We start from the raw sequence: 19,183 nt of genomic DNA, 5'->3' as shown, positions 1-19,183 counted from the left end.
TTTATTATTCTCATTTTGAATGTGTCCAACTGTTTTTCTCTTTTTTTAAATAATGTATTAACTAGTATAAAATCATATACTAACTATACTGTTTAAAATTATATTGTTGATCTTATTAGGATGCTATAAATATCAATACTCTCACGCATTATAGTCATTTTGTTATTATTAATGTATAATTATTGGAGTAATGTTTCTATATTTTCTAATTTGTTGCTCTAAAATTTTAACTCAATTGTATTTCAAACTACCATGGGCTTATATTTGAAGCTAAATAAGCTAAGAGAAAAAGAATTATACATTAAACTCATTTAAGTTGATTCCAGTACAAGACAATATCAAAATCTTCCATGTTGACAAAAAACCAAAACTACTACACTTGAAATCTTGCCTTCACTACTTTTGAAACAGAAGCAATCATTCAAAGGATTTGTTACTAATTTTGTTCCCATTCATTTAGACATTTTCTTACTTTCTTGTTCTGTTGTCTTCATTATGTCTATCTTTTGGAAAGAAAACATTGACAAATTGACTGAGGAATCAAAAATATAAAGCAATCTCGAATACCCAAGGTGACAAATGTAATCAAAACATACTTTAATGTTGATGTGAAATGGAACATAAAAATCTTTTAATTTTGCACAGATCATAATTAGAAATTTTTTTATATGAATAAGAACTGTCCAGAATATAGTACCTGTGGGGATGATAACAATATAATGTTTTTGAAATTTTCCAGGGTCTTCATCTGAAAAAAAAATGAAATATATGAGAAATTTGAAACAGACTGATGCAAGAAGTAGGAAGGCTTCCTTAAGTGCAATTGCATGAATGAAAAATTGTGGAGAGACAATTCAATGGAGAAATTCTAAGAAATCTTAACTTAAGCATCTAAATTGTATGCAGAACACATGGCAAGTAGGAAAATTCACTATCCAACCAATACTAATGTGGCCACTACGAAGAAGTAGATCATAAGATTGAACTAAGAAACCCTATCTTAGCAACAATAGACCAACCAAGTTGATAGCATTAATATTTCAACCAGCTTTTTTAACAGAGATTATTTTTTCATAGCCAACTAGTATAAAATGCCATCATATAGAGTTTAAGACGTTTTATCTCATCATGTCTAATGAAGAATAGTGAATACAACATAGCAAAATTTTGATACGCTTGAGCATCGCCATTGTTTACTCATTTCAAATATTTGAAATAAATATGTTATCTACTCACCCTTTGGGAAACAATTTTAACTTTCTAGTGCTTCATTATTACCTTACAGAGCTTGTAAAAGAATGTATTATGAGGATCTGGATCATCAGTGAAGGTAAGCTGATGAATGCATTGCGCTCCCTTGAGTTTCTTCATCAACCACAATCCTGAATTGAATAAAGAATTTGTACTGTACCAGTAACCAAGATGTGGCCCTGATATTGACATATATGTGTGCAAGTGCTTCATGAAAGGTGCCATTATGCTCTCTGCAAAATTATGCTATACAACTATTATGAAAGGCTTGATTGGGTATTAAAAAAGAGTACTTGGAACACAAACAATACCTGTCAACGCACTCCTTATGATAATATTTCCGATAGAATGCCCAACAAAGCTAAGTTTTATATCTTTACAGCCACCATATCTCAAAAGCTTATCCATCTTCTTCCTAAGGAAGAGAATGACCTCCTCAGCCAACCTGCACCCCATCTCTCTGAAATCCCCTGTTGTCTTCTCTTCATTAGCTTCTGACATAAGACATTCAGCTCCAGGATCAATCAAAAGCCATTGATTCCGAACTAGCCGTAGATCCAGATGGTTCCCCTGTCATGAATAAATCAAAGTTACCAACGTAGAAAGGTTAAGTTCTACTAGATTTTTATGCAGCAATGTTTTCCCACCTGAGTGCCAATTTTAAAAATACAGCAGCATTCAAATTGGTCTAAAGTTATTAGATATCATGAGGAGAAGGCAACCCAACAAGAATTTTGTGATTCAACTGCATTCTTGCTATCTATTTTGTTATGATGCACATGAACAATGCTTTTTACCATAAATAGCACTCTGCACCATGATCTTCTAATTTCTACATGTTTAATTCACAGATTAAAAGTTGTACCAGAATAAATTTAATAGAAGATTTCCATGACTTAAGTCCACCATGGTAACACTACTTTGTGCAACTTATCAATTCCACAGAGGTATCTTATTTTATTATTTCTACTATGGTGATATGGACAATTTAGTTAATATAGTTATTATGCATGTTTGTGTGGTATCTATTGGGTAGATTCACCCTAGGCTAGAGTGTGCAAGGTACATGTGCTTTAAACAAATCCTGTGACTTTGTTCACGTTGTAAGAATGAGGAAAATTTTAAAAAGTACATAGTAATCAAGAAAGACACTAAGAAAATAGTGAATGCACTCCCAAGAATTACATGAGGGCTGCTTTTCCCACCCCCACCGCACCCCCCTCCCCTCCCACCTCCTCTCTCTCTCCCTCTCAAATTACATTTCTATCCCCTTCTTTTTATTTATTTATTTTTTATTTTTTAAATTTTTATTTAGTTTTATTTTTTAATTAATTTTATTTAAAAATAGCTCCCATATATTTTTAATTTTATTTAGTTTTTATTTTTTAATTAATTTAATTTATTAATTTTTTCATCAATACGATATTTTTTCAATTTTTATTTAATTTTATTTTTAATCAATTTTGTTTATTATTTTTTATCAATACTTTATTTTTAGAATTTTATATAAATTTTATTTAGTTTTATTTTTTAATCAATTTTGTTTATTATATTTTTCAATTTTATATAAATTTTATTTTTTAATTAATTTTATTTATTATTTTTTTCATAATACTTGTATTTTTTCAATTTATTATTTTTTTTAAATTTTGTTTTTTTATTGATTTTATTTTTTTGTTAATCAGTTTTTTTTATCAATTTTTTTATCAGTTTTATTTTTTTTGAATAATTTTTTTATATGTTTATAATCTTTTGTTTATTTTTAGTTATAAATTTTAGGAGTTATTATTTATAAAAAATTTTAAAAGTAGGAGGGTAATTAAAGGGATGAGAGATTTTGACATATGTCAAGGGTTGGAAGAGGAGTAATTTAAAGGGAGGGGGTGTTTTGACAAGTGTCAATGGTTGGAGAATGAGTAATTTAAAGAGGGTGAGAGATTCTGACATGTGTTATGTGTCAAGGGTTGGAGGGAAAGATGATTTAAAGGGAGAGAAGGTTCTGACATGTGTCAAGAGTTGGATGGGGGTAATTTAAGTATTGAATTAGGAAGGTAATTTAAAAAAGGGAGAGATTGATTAAAAATTATATAAAATAAAAAAATAAAAAAATTTGATAAAAAAATAATAAACAAAATTGATTAAAGAAATAAAACTAAATAAAATTTAAAAAAATAATAAAAAAAATTAATTTAAAAATAAAACTAAATAAAAATTAAATAAAATAAATATATATATATATAAGTATTAATGAAAAAATAATAAACAAAATTAATTTAAAAAATAAAACTAAATAAAAATTAATTAAAATTAATATATATATATATAAGTAAAATAAAATAAAAAATAGAAAAAAGGGTAAAATGGTCATTTGAATGGGAGAGAGAGAGGAGGAGAGGGGGGGGGGGGTGCGGTGTCAGGGGAGGTGGGAAAAGCAATTTACATAACACATATATTTTTAAGACTCGAATCTAACCATATTTTAAAAAATTAATTTAGAGCTTGTACAGCCATCAATGAGTGTAACCATGCCCTTTCAAAACTTATTGATGGACTAACTTATTAGATTCAACACAAAGCAAGCCTAATGTATTTTTGGGACTTTTCTGAGTGTAATCATGCTCTCCAATCTTGATTCTACCCCATATTTAGCTCGCTATGAGATTAAAAAAATATATAGTTTTTTTGGAGAGAATAAGTGCTTTCAAAACCAATGTGGCCAATTTTTCAAGATTTTAAATGTGCTTCGGTGGCTCGAATGGGTCAGATAAGCGCTTGTAAAGAGGGAGGGGTATTTTAGAAAAGAGGTGCGTGATTTGATAAATATGAAAGTATAGAATGTGATTTGGGTATTAGTAAAAAATCAAGTACATAATTTCATAAATTGTTGAATTTTTTTCCTCTATCCATACATGAAAGAAAAAATATAATTTATTTTCCTCCATCTATGTCTAGTTAATTCATCTATCCACAAGAGGTAAACAAGGAGAAAAAAGCCTCCTTAAGGATGAAAGATAAATAAATAAATAGAATTTCTAACCTTATTAAATATACTACTACTAACAAATTGAATCATTTTATATATAAATTTAGTTTAATTTTAAATTGATCAAAATAAATATAAATTATATCTAGTTTAACCCTACTTAATCATGCAATGTTTATTTGGTGAATTTCAGTTAACCCTAAATCAACTTTTACTCAATAAGTATTAAACGTTTCATGACATAATATCAAATTTAGTTCAATAATAAACATCTATAGTAATCATATATTGATAAAACTATTTTTTAATTAGTATATTTTATATTTTAAAAGTACCAAAATCGTATCAGCACTATACAATACAATATCAAAATCGTATTGTTCCGGTCATAAACCAAAATATTGGCAAAGCTTAAAATTTTAAACCTTGCTTGATAGATGAAATAAGATGATTAGAAGTCAAAAGATTAAGAAAATTGACGATACACTAGAAGAAAATACAAGTTGGGATGAAGTCAGACTCCAATACAACAACACAAGGATTGTATCCCTCAACTAGCAATCTCATGGGTCTAAACTCGGACTGTAACCTTGCAAGAAGGAAAGAGAAAATCAAATGTTTTGATCGATGAAACAATAGCAAAGGAGTACCACTTATAGATCCCACAATGGTCGAATTTCCTAGGCTCAGTGTGAAATAACAATAAAATATATACCATACATCCATATGTTTTAGTAGATTAGTTTATATAAAAAAGTGGTTTTGACAATGGATAAGCTACATTGATCAAGAACAACCTAAGCTACTGCCCTTTGATTCAGGATAAAGAAGATGTAATATAGCAGAGATATAACATACAAGTAGTTAGAAAAATATATGAATAGGCACAAACTTGACAAGCAATCAGAGTGAAGAAAGACAGATGAATTCATAATGCACAAGGGCATCGCTATAGTTCAACAGAAGGAGATTCTCTCAAGTTATCTTGTATGTTCTATAAAAGTTATAAGTTGTGTGCAAAGAAATCCAACGGTAAAAACACAGAATGGTTTTATATGTAAGTTCTTCCCAGTCACAGACTGTTTCAAGAAAGAGGAAATGATACGTTTAAAGGGCTGTAATGCAACATGAGGTTGATGATTTTCCTAAAGTTTGATACCATGTGAGTCTTAATTATTCCTTACATTAGATGGGATGAATAGTTTGTCATGTCCACAGTGAAAATGACAGAAACAAATTCGGCACTAACAAGTGATATATTTTCCTTCATACTCCAATAAATTTGGCTGACAACATATATGTTTATAGAGGAAGAAGACAAGCAACTGATTCTTAGAACCGCCATTATATTAAAAGTGCACAGCCTACATCTGAATGTGGACAGCAGGAAAAAAAACTAACAATTTTAGAATGTGGCACCAAGGAATGCACATGAAGATGCAATAGTAACAGCTAAAATCGAAGTATAGTAAGTCAGTTATTGGAAACAGAGCTGCATTATATTTGAACATATAAACTAAAACTACTAAGTTAACATTCAAAACAAGTAAGAAAATAATAAAGATGGAGCACATGCCTGAAACCCATGCACAAAGACAACCACTCGTAGTACACGGCCAGTCTTTTTAGGTTCCAGACTGAATCTAGGTACGACATCTTTTGCAGGAACAGTCAAGTTTGTAGCACCATTCTGATCCAAAGAATGAGAGTCCATGTAATTTGGAAGATTTATGGCCTGTTGTTCCACAAAAACAACAGGAACATGTGAAGGATCACCAAAAATATACATGTCCTGAATGGAACAGCTGTTGATCTGCATAAGCCATACCAAGTTTAGTCCCTAGAGTAACACATTATAACAATCTTAACCATTATGATATCTCACTTTCATTTGAGCAATTGTTTTCCTATGAAGTTCTGCACGAGATGTTGCTTTTTGAGCTGGCTGCACATAATATTAAAAAAACATCATTTAAAATGTTCACCCTGAGTTCTGTTAGTTTATTAAAGGTCATGTGAACATTGGTCGAAGTTAGGAGAAATACCTCATCATTGACCTTCCTCACAGCAACTTTTCCGGTTGTGTTATGGTGAGAGGATTCATTGGATCCATTTCTCAAGTAGTGATTGGGGACTTCCATTTTTGAATGAACCACCCAAATGGACCAATCTACTTTCCGATCCATGGCCCATACACCAAGAAGATGTTCAAGTATTTTAACTCTATTTATCCTAGAGACAACAGACAAGCTTAAATTATCCATTGAAAACTAACTTTTCTTGCAAAGCATCTCATTTCATGTTGACACAAAATCATTAAAGGACTGAAAAAAGTCATATTTTGATAAAATTAAATTCAAACAAATTAAAATGACACAACTTAGAAACAGTATTAAATATTGAACATTCAGAATATGATCAAAACCACCTCTTATACATCAGGACAAACTAACTTGGAAAAGTCTCAAAATTCTCTCTTCTAAATGATGAAAAATCTAAAAGCTAGTTGCCACAGTTATTCATGTCTTATGAATTTTTGTTATTCACAATCACTCAACAACAAAAGGATTTGGAACTCCAATTATAAACAACCAAGGTTCAAAATCCTGAGATGTGTTGGAGTTTCAATTTTTAACTGGAATGATTCTATTTAGGCATCATGACAACATTCCAATACAAGGTGTCGGTGACGAATTAAAAGTGAAAGGAGGGAAAAAATGAAGAAAAAGAACAATTACATAAGGTTAAGACTTTATGTTCCATCTGAAAATGGTACAATTTTGACATCATCTTGTATGGACACAAACTACAAAAAAAACAACACATTTTAATTCATCTTAACCTATATTTTAGCATGCCAAGGAAATCACAATACTCATTGATATTATTAACACACTAACTCGAGATATTGTGTCGAGTAATATCAACTATCGAATTTCAATAATATTTTAGAACAATATATTTGAACTGTCACTTGACACAGTATGAGATTTCAAAACCATGCCATTGGCCCCTAACTACAAAAATGTTGGTGCTTAAAGTTCTAAAAGAACACAACTTGCGGGAGCTGCAAACCTGACAATTCCATCCAAAATTACCAGCATAGTAGATGTAAAATGATGAAACCAACTTTTGATGAAAAAAATTAGTTACATACGAAATTAGAGATCTTATTAATTACAATTGAACTCCATTCCATAGTTCCATATGTCTCAATTCTGTTTATTATAACAAAGAAACCATATCAGCAAAACTTGAACATACCTGTGGAACTTCAAAAATGTATTCCATAGAAAAGAAAGATGGTTGCCGAGAGTAAAAAGGGCGCTCAACAATTCTTCCATGGACAAAGAGTTGAGAATCAAATCATTTCTAAAGTCCACGGTACCATTTGGTTTCTGCATATATAAAAATGAAGATGATGTGAGAAGAAAACTTTAGACAGTAATATACAAATTAAAATGCCTGCAAGCAGTAAATATTAAAATGAAGAAAAAAGAGACCTTGAGATTGTTATCTAGCATGCTAGGTGAAAGACCAACCCCCATCTTGGACGCACTTGAAGTAGATAAGTCATTCCTCAAGGAAGAACAACTTAACTCAAATTTATCAATACTTGTATCAAGATCTTGTAGATCATCAACAGCTTGACCAATTGCTCTGCTCAAATTTTTAATTTGTTTAAGAAGTAACTCACATGAAATAGATAGTGACTTCACAATTTCAATTGCTTTTGACCTCCGTACTTGGCCTAACATCTGCCATATAGTATCTTAATTAGCAACATGCAGGAGGAGAAAACATAACAGATGTGATCATGTAGCCATCATAATTTATGATAAGTGAATGAATTAGCATACTAAAAAATTACTAATCTTTCATACAGTTTAATGTGATAAAATAATATCAAGGAAGCCAACTCCAAATAATTATGACTATTTGCTTTGTTGTAATGGCAGCGTGGAGGATTCACTTCATACCAATTAATGAAATAATTAGGTTAAGTTATTAACACTGTAAGGAGAAATGAGCATTCCAAATTGTGTAAGTCAAAATTAGACCCCTACTCCTTCGAGGCTGGCAATTTAAGATTCACAAATTATTATATTTGACCTACATCAAATTCTCCCCTCAAGGATTTATTATTCTAGTGGATACTAGAATTTCGAACAGGCACAAGCCCCTGTGTGAATTACACTTAATTAATTAGCAAACCTCCTTTTAACTTCATATTGCTATCTAATATTGCATGAAGAGAAGAAAAGATAGTGTCAATAAGAACATTGAATCCCATAGTGTGTCAAATGACTCAAAGATTTGGACAAACCAAACAAGTTTGAAAATTTCTTATTTTAAATGGATTATGAAGAAAGGATCCTTCTAGGGACTCAAAATATGTTTGACTACCTTAGGATTTGAGATTTATCTAAATCGATTTGGATCATTTAGGGATTTGACTTTCATTTAAATGAACAAGTGATAGGGATCCATTTAGTAATATGATTTGAATGATTTGAAAAAACTTTAAGAGGCAACTAATTTAGATATTTGAGGACTGTGTAAACGGACAACTCAAATAGATATGTTTAAAGATGTAATTTAGATGATTTGAAATTATTTACCATAGTTAAAATTGGTATCGGAATTAGGATAGGGCATCCAAAGAATCTAAGTATCTGTAGTACTACAGATTGGTAGATCAGTAGGATCAGTGAAATTGAAATCAATGGAAAAAATAAAATACAAAAAAAATATAATAAAATCATGTCATATGTGAGATGAAAAGTTCTAAAATCTTAAGAATAACTACTATATGGCATGATATATCTAAGTTTCAATACAAATATTGTCATATTTATTACTATAATGTTACTGAATAAAAAAATAGATATAACCAATAATAAAAAAATATTTTAGTATATATTAGTCAATGAGACTAGATTGTTAATATACTTTTTTATAAAAGTGTTATTGTTTAATATTCAATGTTATAAAAGTTAATTGCAGCTTAAAGTGCATTCGAACTGATTTTAAATTGAAGAGTAGTTTTAGAATCATTATTATGTTCTCTCTCAATATAACCAATAATAAAATAATATTTTTTTAGTATATGTTAGTCAATGAGACTAGATTATTAATATATTTTTTAATAAAATTGTTATTATTTAATATTCAATGTTATAAAATTTAATTGCAGCTCAAAGTGCATTCGAATTGATTTATAATTGAAGAGTAGTTTTAGAATCATTATTATGTTCTCTCTAGATCCATAATAATCTTTCTCGATAGGAAGTAAGAAAAAGATGAAAATTTAACTAAATTTCTATTTGATTTCGTCCATATTCACTCCCAACTTGACTACATTTCAACAGATTTAAAACAATTTTTGAATGAGAACTAAATAATTTTTTGCTAAATTTTCTAGATCACTAGCTTTTTTAAAAAACTTTCTCAATCTTTTTGAGATACAAATTTCTCTGATAAAATCAGTATCTTCAAGAAAATTGGATCAACCATTGCTGGCTGATACCAATCAAACTCTGGTGATCCGTATCAGTATAGGCTGATTTTGCCAATTTATGTCATTTGTTGAGTTATTGATCAGCAATTGCTGGCTGATACCAATCAAACTCTAGCGATCCGTATCAATATAGGCTGATTTTGCAATTATGTTATTTGTTGAGTTATTTCAAGTATTTGCAGATTCTTAAGGGGTTGAATTAGCAAAGTAATTTATCAGGCAGCTCAAAAATATATTGCATTTACCAAGGTTTAAAATTTCGGACGGTGTCAAAGTTTCGATCTTTGATTGGAATAATATCCAGTACACTTTGATGCTTATTTAATTGAATCATTAAAAATAAATATTAATTTTTTATTTTAATTAATAAGTTAATAATTAATTAGATTGTTAATACGTGTTTACTCTTTATATTGTTAATTAATTTAATGACCTTGGTCTATGAATTGACTACACTTACAACGACTTAAATTCTAATATTTAGCTTTACTCATTTGTAAATTGTATATTTCTATCATGTTACAATGGCTTAATCTTAGAATGTTGGGATGAGCAATGATAAAATGAGACCTTCCCTAATCCTCTAAAAAAAATAGTGAGACATGTTTTGCTTTTGAATTCTCTAACATTAGATCAATTTTAGATTTGAAAAGAGGCTTCCATTGTCAAAGATGCATAGATTTTTACGTCTTTATATAATTATGTTTGCCATATACATTTGATAATTAAATATAACTTTGTTTCTTTTATTTTATTTGATAAAATCCAAATAATACTTTTGGAAAAAAATGAAATAATTTAAAATTCTATCATTTAGTTTTAATTTTGGTTTTTTTCTTTCAAGTGATTAAAATTATTAGAGTGAACGAAGATTCAAATATTATATTTTACACATAGCTTAGATTTTAAATTTTGTAATTAAGTTTATTTAATTTTACAAGTGTAAAATTGTAAAAGCATATATGAATTATATTCGATCAAATTTATAAATTTTGGATTCAAGATCTTTTTTTGATAAAATCAAATTCAAATTTAAAAGTGTTTATATCTTCATATTGAACTCTTAATTTCATAATTTTTTTAATAAAGTTCATATGATAAATTCAAACCTATTATGATCTGCATATATCCACAATCATATTGCAATGAAATAAACTAAAAATAATGAATGATTTATTTTTAACTTAATCAAATAAATTTTCATTTAATCAAAGTGTCACGTATAATTTTTTAACACCCAAATCAATGCTGAGAGAAGACACAAATGAGGATGGAAAGAAGCTCAACGCCAATCTAACGAAAACCTAGTTTTCTCCTTGCTTACACTGGCAATCTTCCATTGTCATAAAAGTCAAATGCAAAAAAAAAACATCTTTGTCGTTGATAAATACTAAATTTAATCATGTAACATTATTTGTGGTGAAGCCCATCAAGTAGACATGGTAATTAGGATCAAATGGGTTCAAGCTGAGCTCAATTTGGATTTATTTTGACCAATTTAAAATCAAACTAAGTTTATAAATATATATATATATAGTTTGGTTCAATCGTATTTAATTAGGTTAATAGGTCACCTCTTCGAGGGCTTCTTCCTGCTGTGAATCGCGAGACAACACTCGAGCCTGCTGGGAGCAGGCCACAGTCTTGCTTTGGCGGTCGCTTAACCGGCCCATAGTCCCACAGGTTCTTCAAGTTTTGGAATTCTCAATATCACAGCAGCGTATCTTCCCTGCGAAGCCGGCCAGCAGCAGCAGCAGGGACGCCAGATTTCTCCCTGTTGCTCGATCTTCTCCCTGCTGCCACCAGCAGCAGCAACAGGATCTGATTTTATTTGATTGCATCGCCGTCGGCCAGATCTTCTCATCTCCGTCCGGCCTCAGCCTTTGTTCCCGCCATGATTACCTCTAACATTCATGTTGACTCATCAGCTTTGGTCTCTCGAAATAACAACAAACCTCCACCTCGTAAGGGTGGCAAAGAGGGCCCTTGGTGTGATCATTGTCACCGACCAGGACACATGATTGATAAATGTTGGAGTCTACATAGTCGACCTCCCCGTGCTGCACAGATCGTCCAGAGTTCTGTCGCTCCTTCAGCTTCCACTTCACAATTACCACCAAATCCAACCCCACTGTCTTCCTATAACGACTTTTTGAAATGGTATGAGGATTGAAAGGTCTCTGATTCTCGTGTTCCCGTTGCACTCACTGATAATTCCTTTGCTGGCATATCTTGCTCTTCGAGTTCTTGGGTTCTTGATTCTGGGGCCACCGATCATATCACTGGTAATAAACACTTTTTTCTTCTTTCTCTACTTCTGGTTATTTACCCTTTGTCACGATGACAAATGGTTCTCAAATTCATTCCCAGGATATTGGTATTGTTCATCCTTCTCCGTCTCTTTCTATTCATGATGTTCTTTATGTTCCCGGTGTTCCCTTTAATTTATTATCTATTAGTCAGCTTACTCGGTCTTTTGATTGTGTCATCTCGTTTACTAAATCTTCTGTTTCCTTACAGGACCGGAGTACGAGGAAGATGATTGGCTTCGGATATGAGTCTCATGGCCTATATCGACTTCAACAGTCCTCTCTTGTTGGTTCGGCGGCGATATCTCCCCTTCTTATTCATGCTCAGTTGGGACATCCAGATCTTGATAAGTTAAAACAATTACATCCTGGTTTTTCTCACTTAGATTCTTTGTCTTGTGAATAATGTCAATTAGGAAAGCATATTCGTAGTTCTTTTTCTCCTCGCACTGTGAGTTGGGCTACGTCACCTTTTGCTTTGGTTCATTCTGATGTTTGGGGTCCGAGTCGTATTTCTTCTACATTGGGATCACGATATTTTGTTACCTTTATAGACGATTTTTCCCGTTGTACTTGGTTATATCTGATGAAGATATCATTCGGAGTTGTTTTCTCTTTTTCAATCTTTTTTCTATGAAATTAAAACTCAATTTGGTATTTCTCTTCAAACCTTACAGGGTGATAATGCAAGTGAGTATCTATCTACTCCATTTCAGACCTTCTTGGCGTCTCATGATGTGTTGCATCGGACGTCTTGTCCTCATACCCCTCAACAGAATGGAGTTGCTGAACGCAAGAATCGTCATCTTCTTGAAACCACCCAGACTCTTCTTCTCTATTCTCATATTCCTCTTCAGTTTTTGGGTGACGCTGTATTTACTGCATGCTATCTCATCAATCACATGTCTTCCTCCACTCTACAAGGTCAAATACCTCATCATGTTCTTTATCCTCATCAGTTTCTTCATCCTTTACCACCTAAGGTTTTTAGTTCTATATATTTTGCTCATGCTCTCAATCCTGACATTGACAAACTTTCTCCCCGGTCTCATAAATGTGTCTTCCTTGGGTACCCACGATCTCAGAAAGGATACAAGTGTTATTTCCCTACTCTCCGCCGGTACTTCATCTCTGCTGATGTCAAGTTCTTTGATTCAGTTCCATTTTTTGGGCCTAACGGATCTCCGTCCAAGTTTTCTCCTTCTATGCCTCACCAATGGCTATCTTTTATCCTCCGGAGGAGTCTCTGTCGTCTCCGGAGACATCTCCTCCATTGCAGGTTTATCAGCGTCGTCCTCGTCCTGCTTTGCCACCGACCACCACTGACGCTGTCATGGACACATCTTTAGAGTAAGTCTTTTGCCTCGTCCTCCGGTCCGATCTCCTGAGTCTAATATTCCCATTGCACTTCGAAAAGATGCGTTCCACTGGTAATCTTTCTCCTTATTATGTTTCTTTGAGTTACCATCGTATTTCTCCTTCCTATTTTTCTTGTCTTTCCTTCTTGTCGTCTGTTTCTCTTCCGAAGACTGCAGGTGATATCTTTGCCCATCTAGGATGGAAACAGGCAATGCTCGATGAAATGTGTGTCTTACAGAGTAGTGGGACTTGGGATATCGTTCCTCTACCACCAGAGAAATCAGTTGTCGGTTGTCGATGGGTATATACGGTGAAGATTGGTCTAGAAGGAAAGGTTGACTGACTTAAGGCCCACCTCGTTGATAAAGGATATACTCAGATCTTCGGATTGGATTATGGGGACACTTTTTCTCCTGTTGCCAAGCTGTTCTCTGTGCACTTATTCCTGTCCATTGTTGCGATTCGACATTGGCCTCTTTATCAGTTGGACATCAAAAATGCTTTCTTACATGGTAACCTGCTCGAGGAAGTCTACATGAAGCAACCTCCGTGTTTTGTTGCTCAGGGGGAGTCTTCTAGTCTTGTACGTCGCCTACGGAAATCTTTATATGGCCTCAAGCAAGTCTCTCAGAGCATGGTTCAGTAGATTTAGTACTATAATTCAACAATTTGGTATGACTCGGAGTGAAACTGATCATTCTGTCTTTTATCGTCGCTCATCTACTGATTGCATCTACTTAGTAGTTTATGTCGATGATATTGTTATCACAGGTAGTGATCATCTCGGAATTTCACAGGTGAAACAGCATCTTTTCAAACATTTCCAGATAAAAGATCTCAGCAAACTTAAATATTTTTTGAGAATATAAGTAACACAGTTCAAAGATGAGATTATCATATCCCAAAGGAAGTATGCAATGGATATTCTAGAAGAAACAGGCATGTTAAACTCAAAGACAGTTGACACACCTAAGGATCTTAATGTCAAGCTTATGCCAAATCAGGGGAAGACTCTTCCAGATCTTAAATAATACAGACGATTAGTAGGGAAATTAAGCTACCTTACTGTTACTTGTTCGGATATCTCTTTTGCAGTAAGTCAGTTTCTCAACTTTCCATTCAAGGAACATTGGGATGTTGTGACTTGCATTATTCGATATATCAAAGGAGCTCCAAGAAAGAGTCTTTTGTACGAAGACAAAGGAAATCTACTTCTGGATTTTGTATATTTGTCGGAGATAACCTTGTTTTATGGAAAAGCAAAAAGCAGAATATTGTGGCAAGATCCAATGCAGAGGCAGAATATCGAGCTATGACCATAACCAGTCAAAAGCTTATATAACTCAAACAGTTGCTTCAAGAGCCAAGATTTGGAGAGGTTACACAAATGTTACTTATATGTGACAACCAAACCGCCATGCATGTTGCCTCGAATCTAATTTTTCATAAGAGGACAAAGCATATTGAAGTTGACTGCCACTTTGTCAGAGAGAGTCATATCTAGTAAAATATCTACTAATTTTGTTAACTCACATGATCAACTAGCAGATATATTCACTACGTCACTGAGAGGTCTTCGAATTGACTACATATGTAACAAGCTGGATGCATATAATTTATATTCTCCAGCTTGAGGGGAAGTGTTAGAATATTTAGGGATAAATATATTTTTATAGAATAATTCTTCTACAATAGGTCCTTATATTTATGTATAAATAGGGACTTATTTCTTGTAATAAAACAAGATCATTGTATTATTTTACAACCTCATTAAACTAAATGAACAAGTTTAAAGACATGTGTTTAGCTAGTCGATGTTCATGAATAGAAATTGTGAATTGTTGATGAACAATCGATAAACAATGTCCACTAACAAAGTTTGTGAACCATATTCATTAACAAAGCTCTTATTAAACTTGCAAATAAAAAAAACTCACAAAACCAACAAACAAGTTTGTAATATAAAGCTCACTAACCAATCAATAAGCTTTAAAATGTAAAAATTTTGAATAATCTAAAAAATTCAGATCTTGATAACATTTAAACGAACTAAACTCAAATCAAGCTTAAACCAAGCTCATGCTAATCAAAGGAACTAAACCAAGCTTGAGTAACAATTTCAACAACTTGATTTTAGGGTCGGCTTGACTTGTCAAACAAGCTTGAACAAAAGAAAGCTTGGTTATTTACAGCACTAGTTATTTAGCACATTGATATCAGAGTACTATTAAAAACACCTTTAACTTGAGAATTTTGAATTTAAGAACCATAAAGGTGTTTTGAGCTTAAAGAGAAAGAAATAGGACTTTTTTACAAGCTCATAGTTGTCGCAAGGATTAAGGTTATTTGTTATGTTGATGTTGGGCACAACCAATGTATTGCAACAAACAAAAGCCAAGAAGTCAAAGTAAGTTTACATTTTGATATTTTTGAGAGCTTTATAAGATCTTGTTAGATTTGATCAAAGTTGATTTTATTTTATGATTATTTGGATATTAAATGAGGATTTTTTATGAGAAGATGCCTTAAGGTGAGGGATAATGCTTTAATCAAAATTTGAAATCTCGAGTCATGTCGATGTTTGGGTCTTTCTGACATATTAATTTTTTAAATGTTTAATAATTTATTTTTAGAATTGCTTTCAAATAGTTAATTTAAAGGGATATTTTCTAAAACTTTCCAAAAAAATTTAGTATCATTTCGAAGTTTTCAAAATTTTGTGAGATTTTCTATCTTAACTAGAATTTCCAAAATTGTTAGGTGTTTTCATAATTTTTAGTAATTTTAAAGCTTGAGTTCAAATTTCCCAAATAATTTTAATATTCTTCGAGAATTCCAAATTTTCTGTTATCATTTGGAATTTCCCAAAAAAACCCAATTTTATTTGAAACTTCCCCAAAATTTTTCAGCTTCATTTATAATTTCAAATTTTACCAAGTTTATTTGTAATTTTCCCAGATTCTCCATTTAATTGTGGAACATTTTGAATTTTTAATTTCACAAATTTTGTAGACAGAAAATTGATGAAACAAAAGGAGAAAAATATCTTAAGCATCATAGTCTCAAATTTTTCCATCTTCTCTCTTGGATAGATTTCAAACCATAGAATTAATTCAACTTCCTAGCCAGCTAGGATGGCCACTATGTTGATTCATTGTGTATGTTAAATAAAAATCAAGTTCTCTCTCTTTGCTTTAAGGGAGGGCAGTAGGGCACTATTTATAACTTTTCACACATGGTTTTAAGGCACAAAGGTAAGACTACTTGGCAGGAGTTTGTCTTTAAATTCTTCAATCTCTTAAGTTTTTTTAAAAAATAGTCACTTTAACTAACATACACATTCTTTTTTTTATTTCTTCGACCACTTGCATTGGGGAAGTAAGACACCTTGTTTGTGCGAAAGGGGCAAAAACTTTAAACTTTGGGAGAGAGGATAAGACTGAAATTCATTCAACTAGGGTAGCAATGGAGCATATTTTTTTCAATTACCCATGACTAGCTAACCTTTAATTGTGTTTCGTACTTATTAAATGGGGGGAATGAGACAGGTTTGTGTGAAATGGTAAATAGCCATCAGATATATAATATACATTTGAAAGATTTATTATATATGTTCAACTTTAATTTGATGGATATTATGATTTTATTAGTCGGATTATTATTAGGGCTCGACTTATCTACTTGTAGACTTCCTTTATCAAGGAAAGATTGAATTAGTTATTTTTATAGGATCAATTTGAATTTATCATTGCTTTTGATATTAGGAGTATCAAGATATATTAAATTATGGTTAGTTCAGGTTTAGTTGGGTATCCAAAAATAGTGGTTGGGTACTCACATAGGAGTTGGGTATGCACAATTATAGAGTAGTTATGGGTTTGGATATACCAAATGATTATAGATAATATAAAACTTCTTACGGCCCCACCTATTCCTACTCCCATGTGCATTAATTCTGTTGGTAAAATCATGCCTCAAGTGATCTAGTGCTACCATGCATTTTGATATTTGAGTAAAAGGTTTAAATTAGGTCTTGCCTTGTGATTTCATATATATGTTAGAATGTGCAGGGACTTAGTGGATACACATGTTGAGACGACTTAGTGCAGTCAAGATCATGGTTACCCAATGGCTCAAGTCCATATAACTATAGAAGAGTGGTATAGGACACTCGAGGTACCACAGGACGAGGATCATCATAATTTAGTTATGCCTAAGTAGCAAACTATATAAGCAAAGTATGAAGGATGGCACGAAAGTGAATTGAGGACTCGGAGCATTCAAGGGACAAGAAATTTGAAGGAAGATGAAGTAAGCCGAGCATGAAGAATAGCACGGGGAGTGAGCCAAGGGCTTAATGCATTCAAGAGGCGATAAGCTTGATAAGACATGGACGAGAATAGAAAATAGTTGCATTGTAAGCTGAGAGTTACGAGCAAATGTACTAGAGTACTCGAGCAAAGGTATTCCTAAACCTAGGCAGACTCATCATTAGATTGACTATAGTCAACACACCAATCAATTGAAACAGTCTTTCAGTGAACTAATTGTTGAGTGAAAAGGGTAGTCAACTCATAAACTAACAAAAATATGCCCTTTTTTAAATAGTCAACAAACTAGTCGATTGGTGCCTATAAGCAGTCCACTAATGCAGATTGGATGAATAATTTGCTAGCAAAAAATGATTGTAAACCACAATCAAAATTTGGAAGAGCACTTAACCAAGGTTTAAAATCTTGTACCGTGTCGGACGGCACGGATGAAATTTGTTATTTCACTCACCACTCAACAATGGCACTGGCACCACGGGCCACCATGGGATTGCGACGACCTCGCAGGGTCGCGGGAGCTCGATGATCCCTCAGCGAGCAAGTGGGAGCACCGCGATCCCGCAATGAGCGAAAGCATTGCGGTCTCGCAAATTTTTTCTTTTTTAAAAAAATATGTTTTTTAATATTTTGGTTAAAAATTTATTTTTAAAATATTTATAATTAATATATTTTATATTTAAAAATATCAAAACCATATTAGTGTAGCACGATATGGTACCGAAACCATATAATTTCGATCATAAATCAAAATTCCAATACATCTCAAAATTTTAAACTATGCACTTGACTAATATTGATGATTAGTCGACTCATGTTACAAGAGAACTTCAATGACATAGAAACAGAATGAACGGATAAAGGATTTGTCGATTAGTCGATGGTGCCAACCGGTCAACTAATGGTACCGACCGGTTAAATGATGGCTTTGAAAAGAATTCGTAGGGATATAAAACTATATACTACAGATTGATTGATAAATACTTATTGAGCTTTTCTTGTAAGGCCCTAACCTCTGTTGTAAGTTTCTTGTACTCATCATGAATGCCCTATAAAAGGTTACTCCACCTCCGATGTTGCTATAAAGGGGAAGATATAGAGGATTTAGAGAGTGATCCGCCAAATGGATCATAGGTCAAAGAATAAAAATCAACCAAAAGGAGTTGCAAAACCATGTAAATATTTGTGTTGGCAATGTGGTATGTTTGTGTTTGCTTTGTGATTTATTTTTGTTACTAAAATTATTTGTGATCTTGTTGAAATCACGTCAAGAGTAAGTATTACACTTGCAGCCACGAACAATATTGACCTTCCTTTGTTAGTCGTCCTTTAAACCCATACTTTCCAACAAATTCAACAACATTCATCCCACTAAATTATTCCAACCGGTCGAATGATGGATTTGAAAAGAATTCAAAGGGATGTAAAACTA

The 19,183-nt window shown here is 32.3% G+C and overlaps 1 protein-coding gene across 1 annotated transcript in view; it reads right to left on the bottom strand.

Annotated features, from left to right (window-relative positions):
- Positions 1-19,183, bottom strand: part of LOC141828425 (uncharacterized) — a 39,542-nt gene that overhangs the window by 6,110 nt on the left and 14,249 nt on the right. Inside the window, exons 7-14 of the mRNA XM_074715853.1 lie at positions 7,738-7,992; positions 7,499-7,632; positions 6,280-6,466; positions 6,120-6,179; positions 5,811-6,047; positions 1,563-1,821; positions 1,279-1,484; positions 698-748 (exon numbers count right to left, since the gene is read on the bottom strand). Of these exons, the coding sequence (XP_074571954.1) occupies positions 698-748; positions 1,279-1,484; positions 1,563-1,821; positions 5,811-6,047; positions 6,120-6,179; positions 6,280-6,466; positions 7,499-7,632; positions 7,738-7,992 (1,389 nt within the window). The remainder of the gene's footprint in view (positions 1-697; positions 749-1,278; positions 1,485-1,562; positions 1,822-5,810; positions 6,048-6,119; positions 6,180-6,279; positions 6,467-7,498; positions 7,633-7,737; positions 7,993-19,183) is intronic.

The sequence above is a fragment of the Curcuma longa genome, chromosome 4 (genome assembly GCF_044706935.1).
Source record: "Curcuma longa cultivar G26 ecotype Majalengka, Jawa Barat chromosome 4, ITB_CL_G26_1.1, whole genome shotgun sequence".
Classification (NCBI taxonomy): Eukaryota; Viridiplantae; Streptophyta; class Magnoliopsida; order Zingiberales; family Zingiberaceae; genus Curcuma; species Curcuma longa.
The sequence above is the reverse complement of the archived record's forward strand: the minus strand, read 5'-3'. Positions and strand labels throughout refer to the sequence as shown.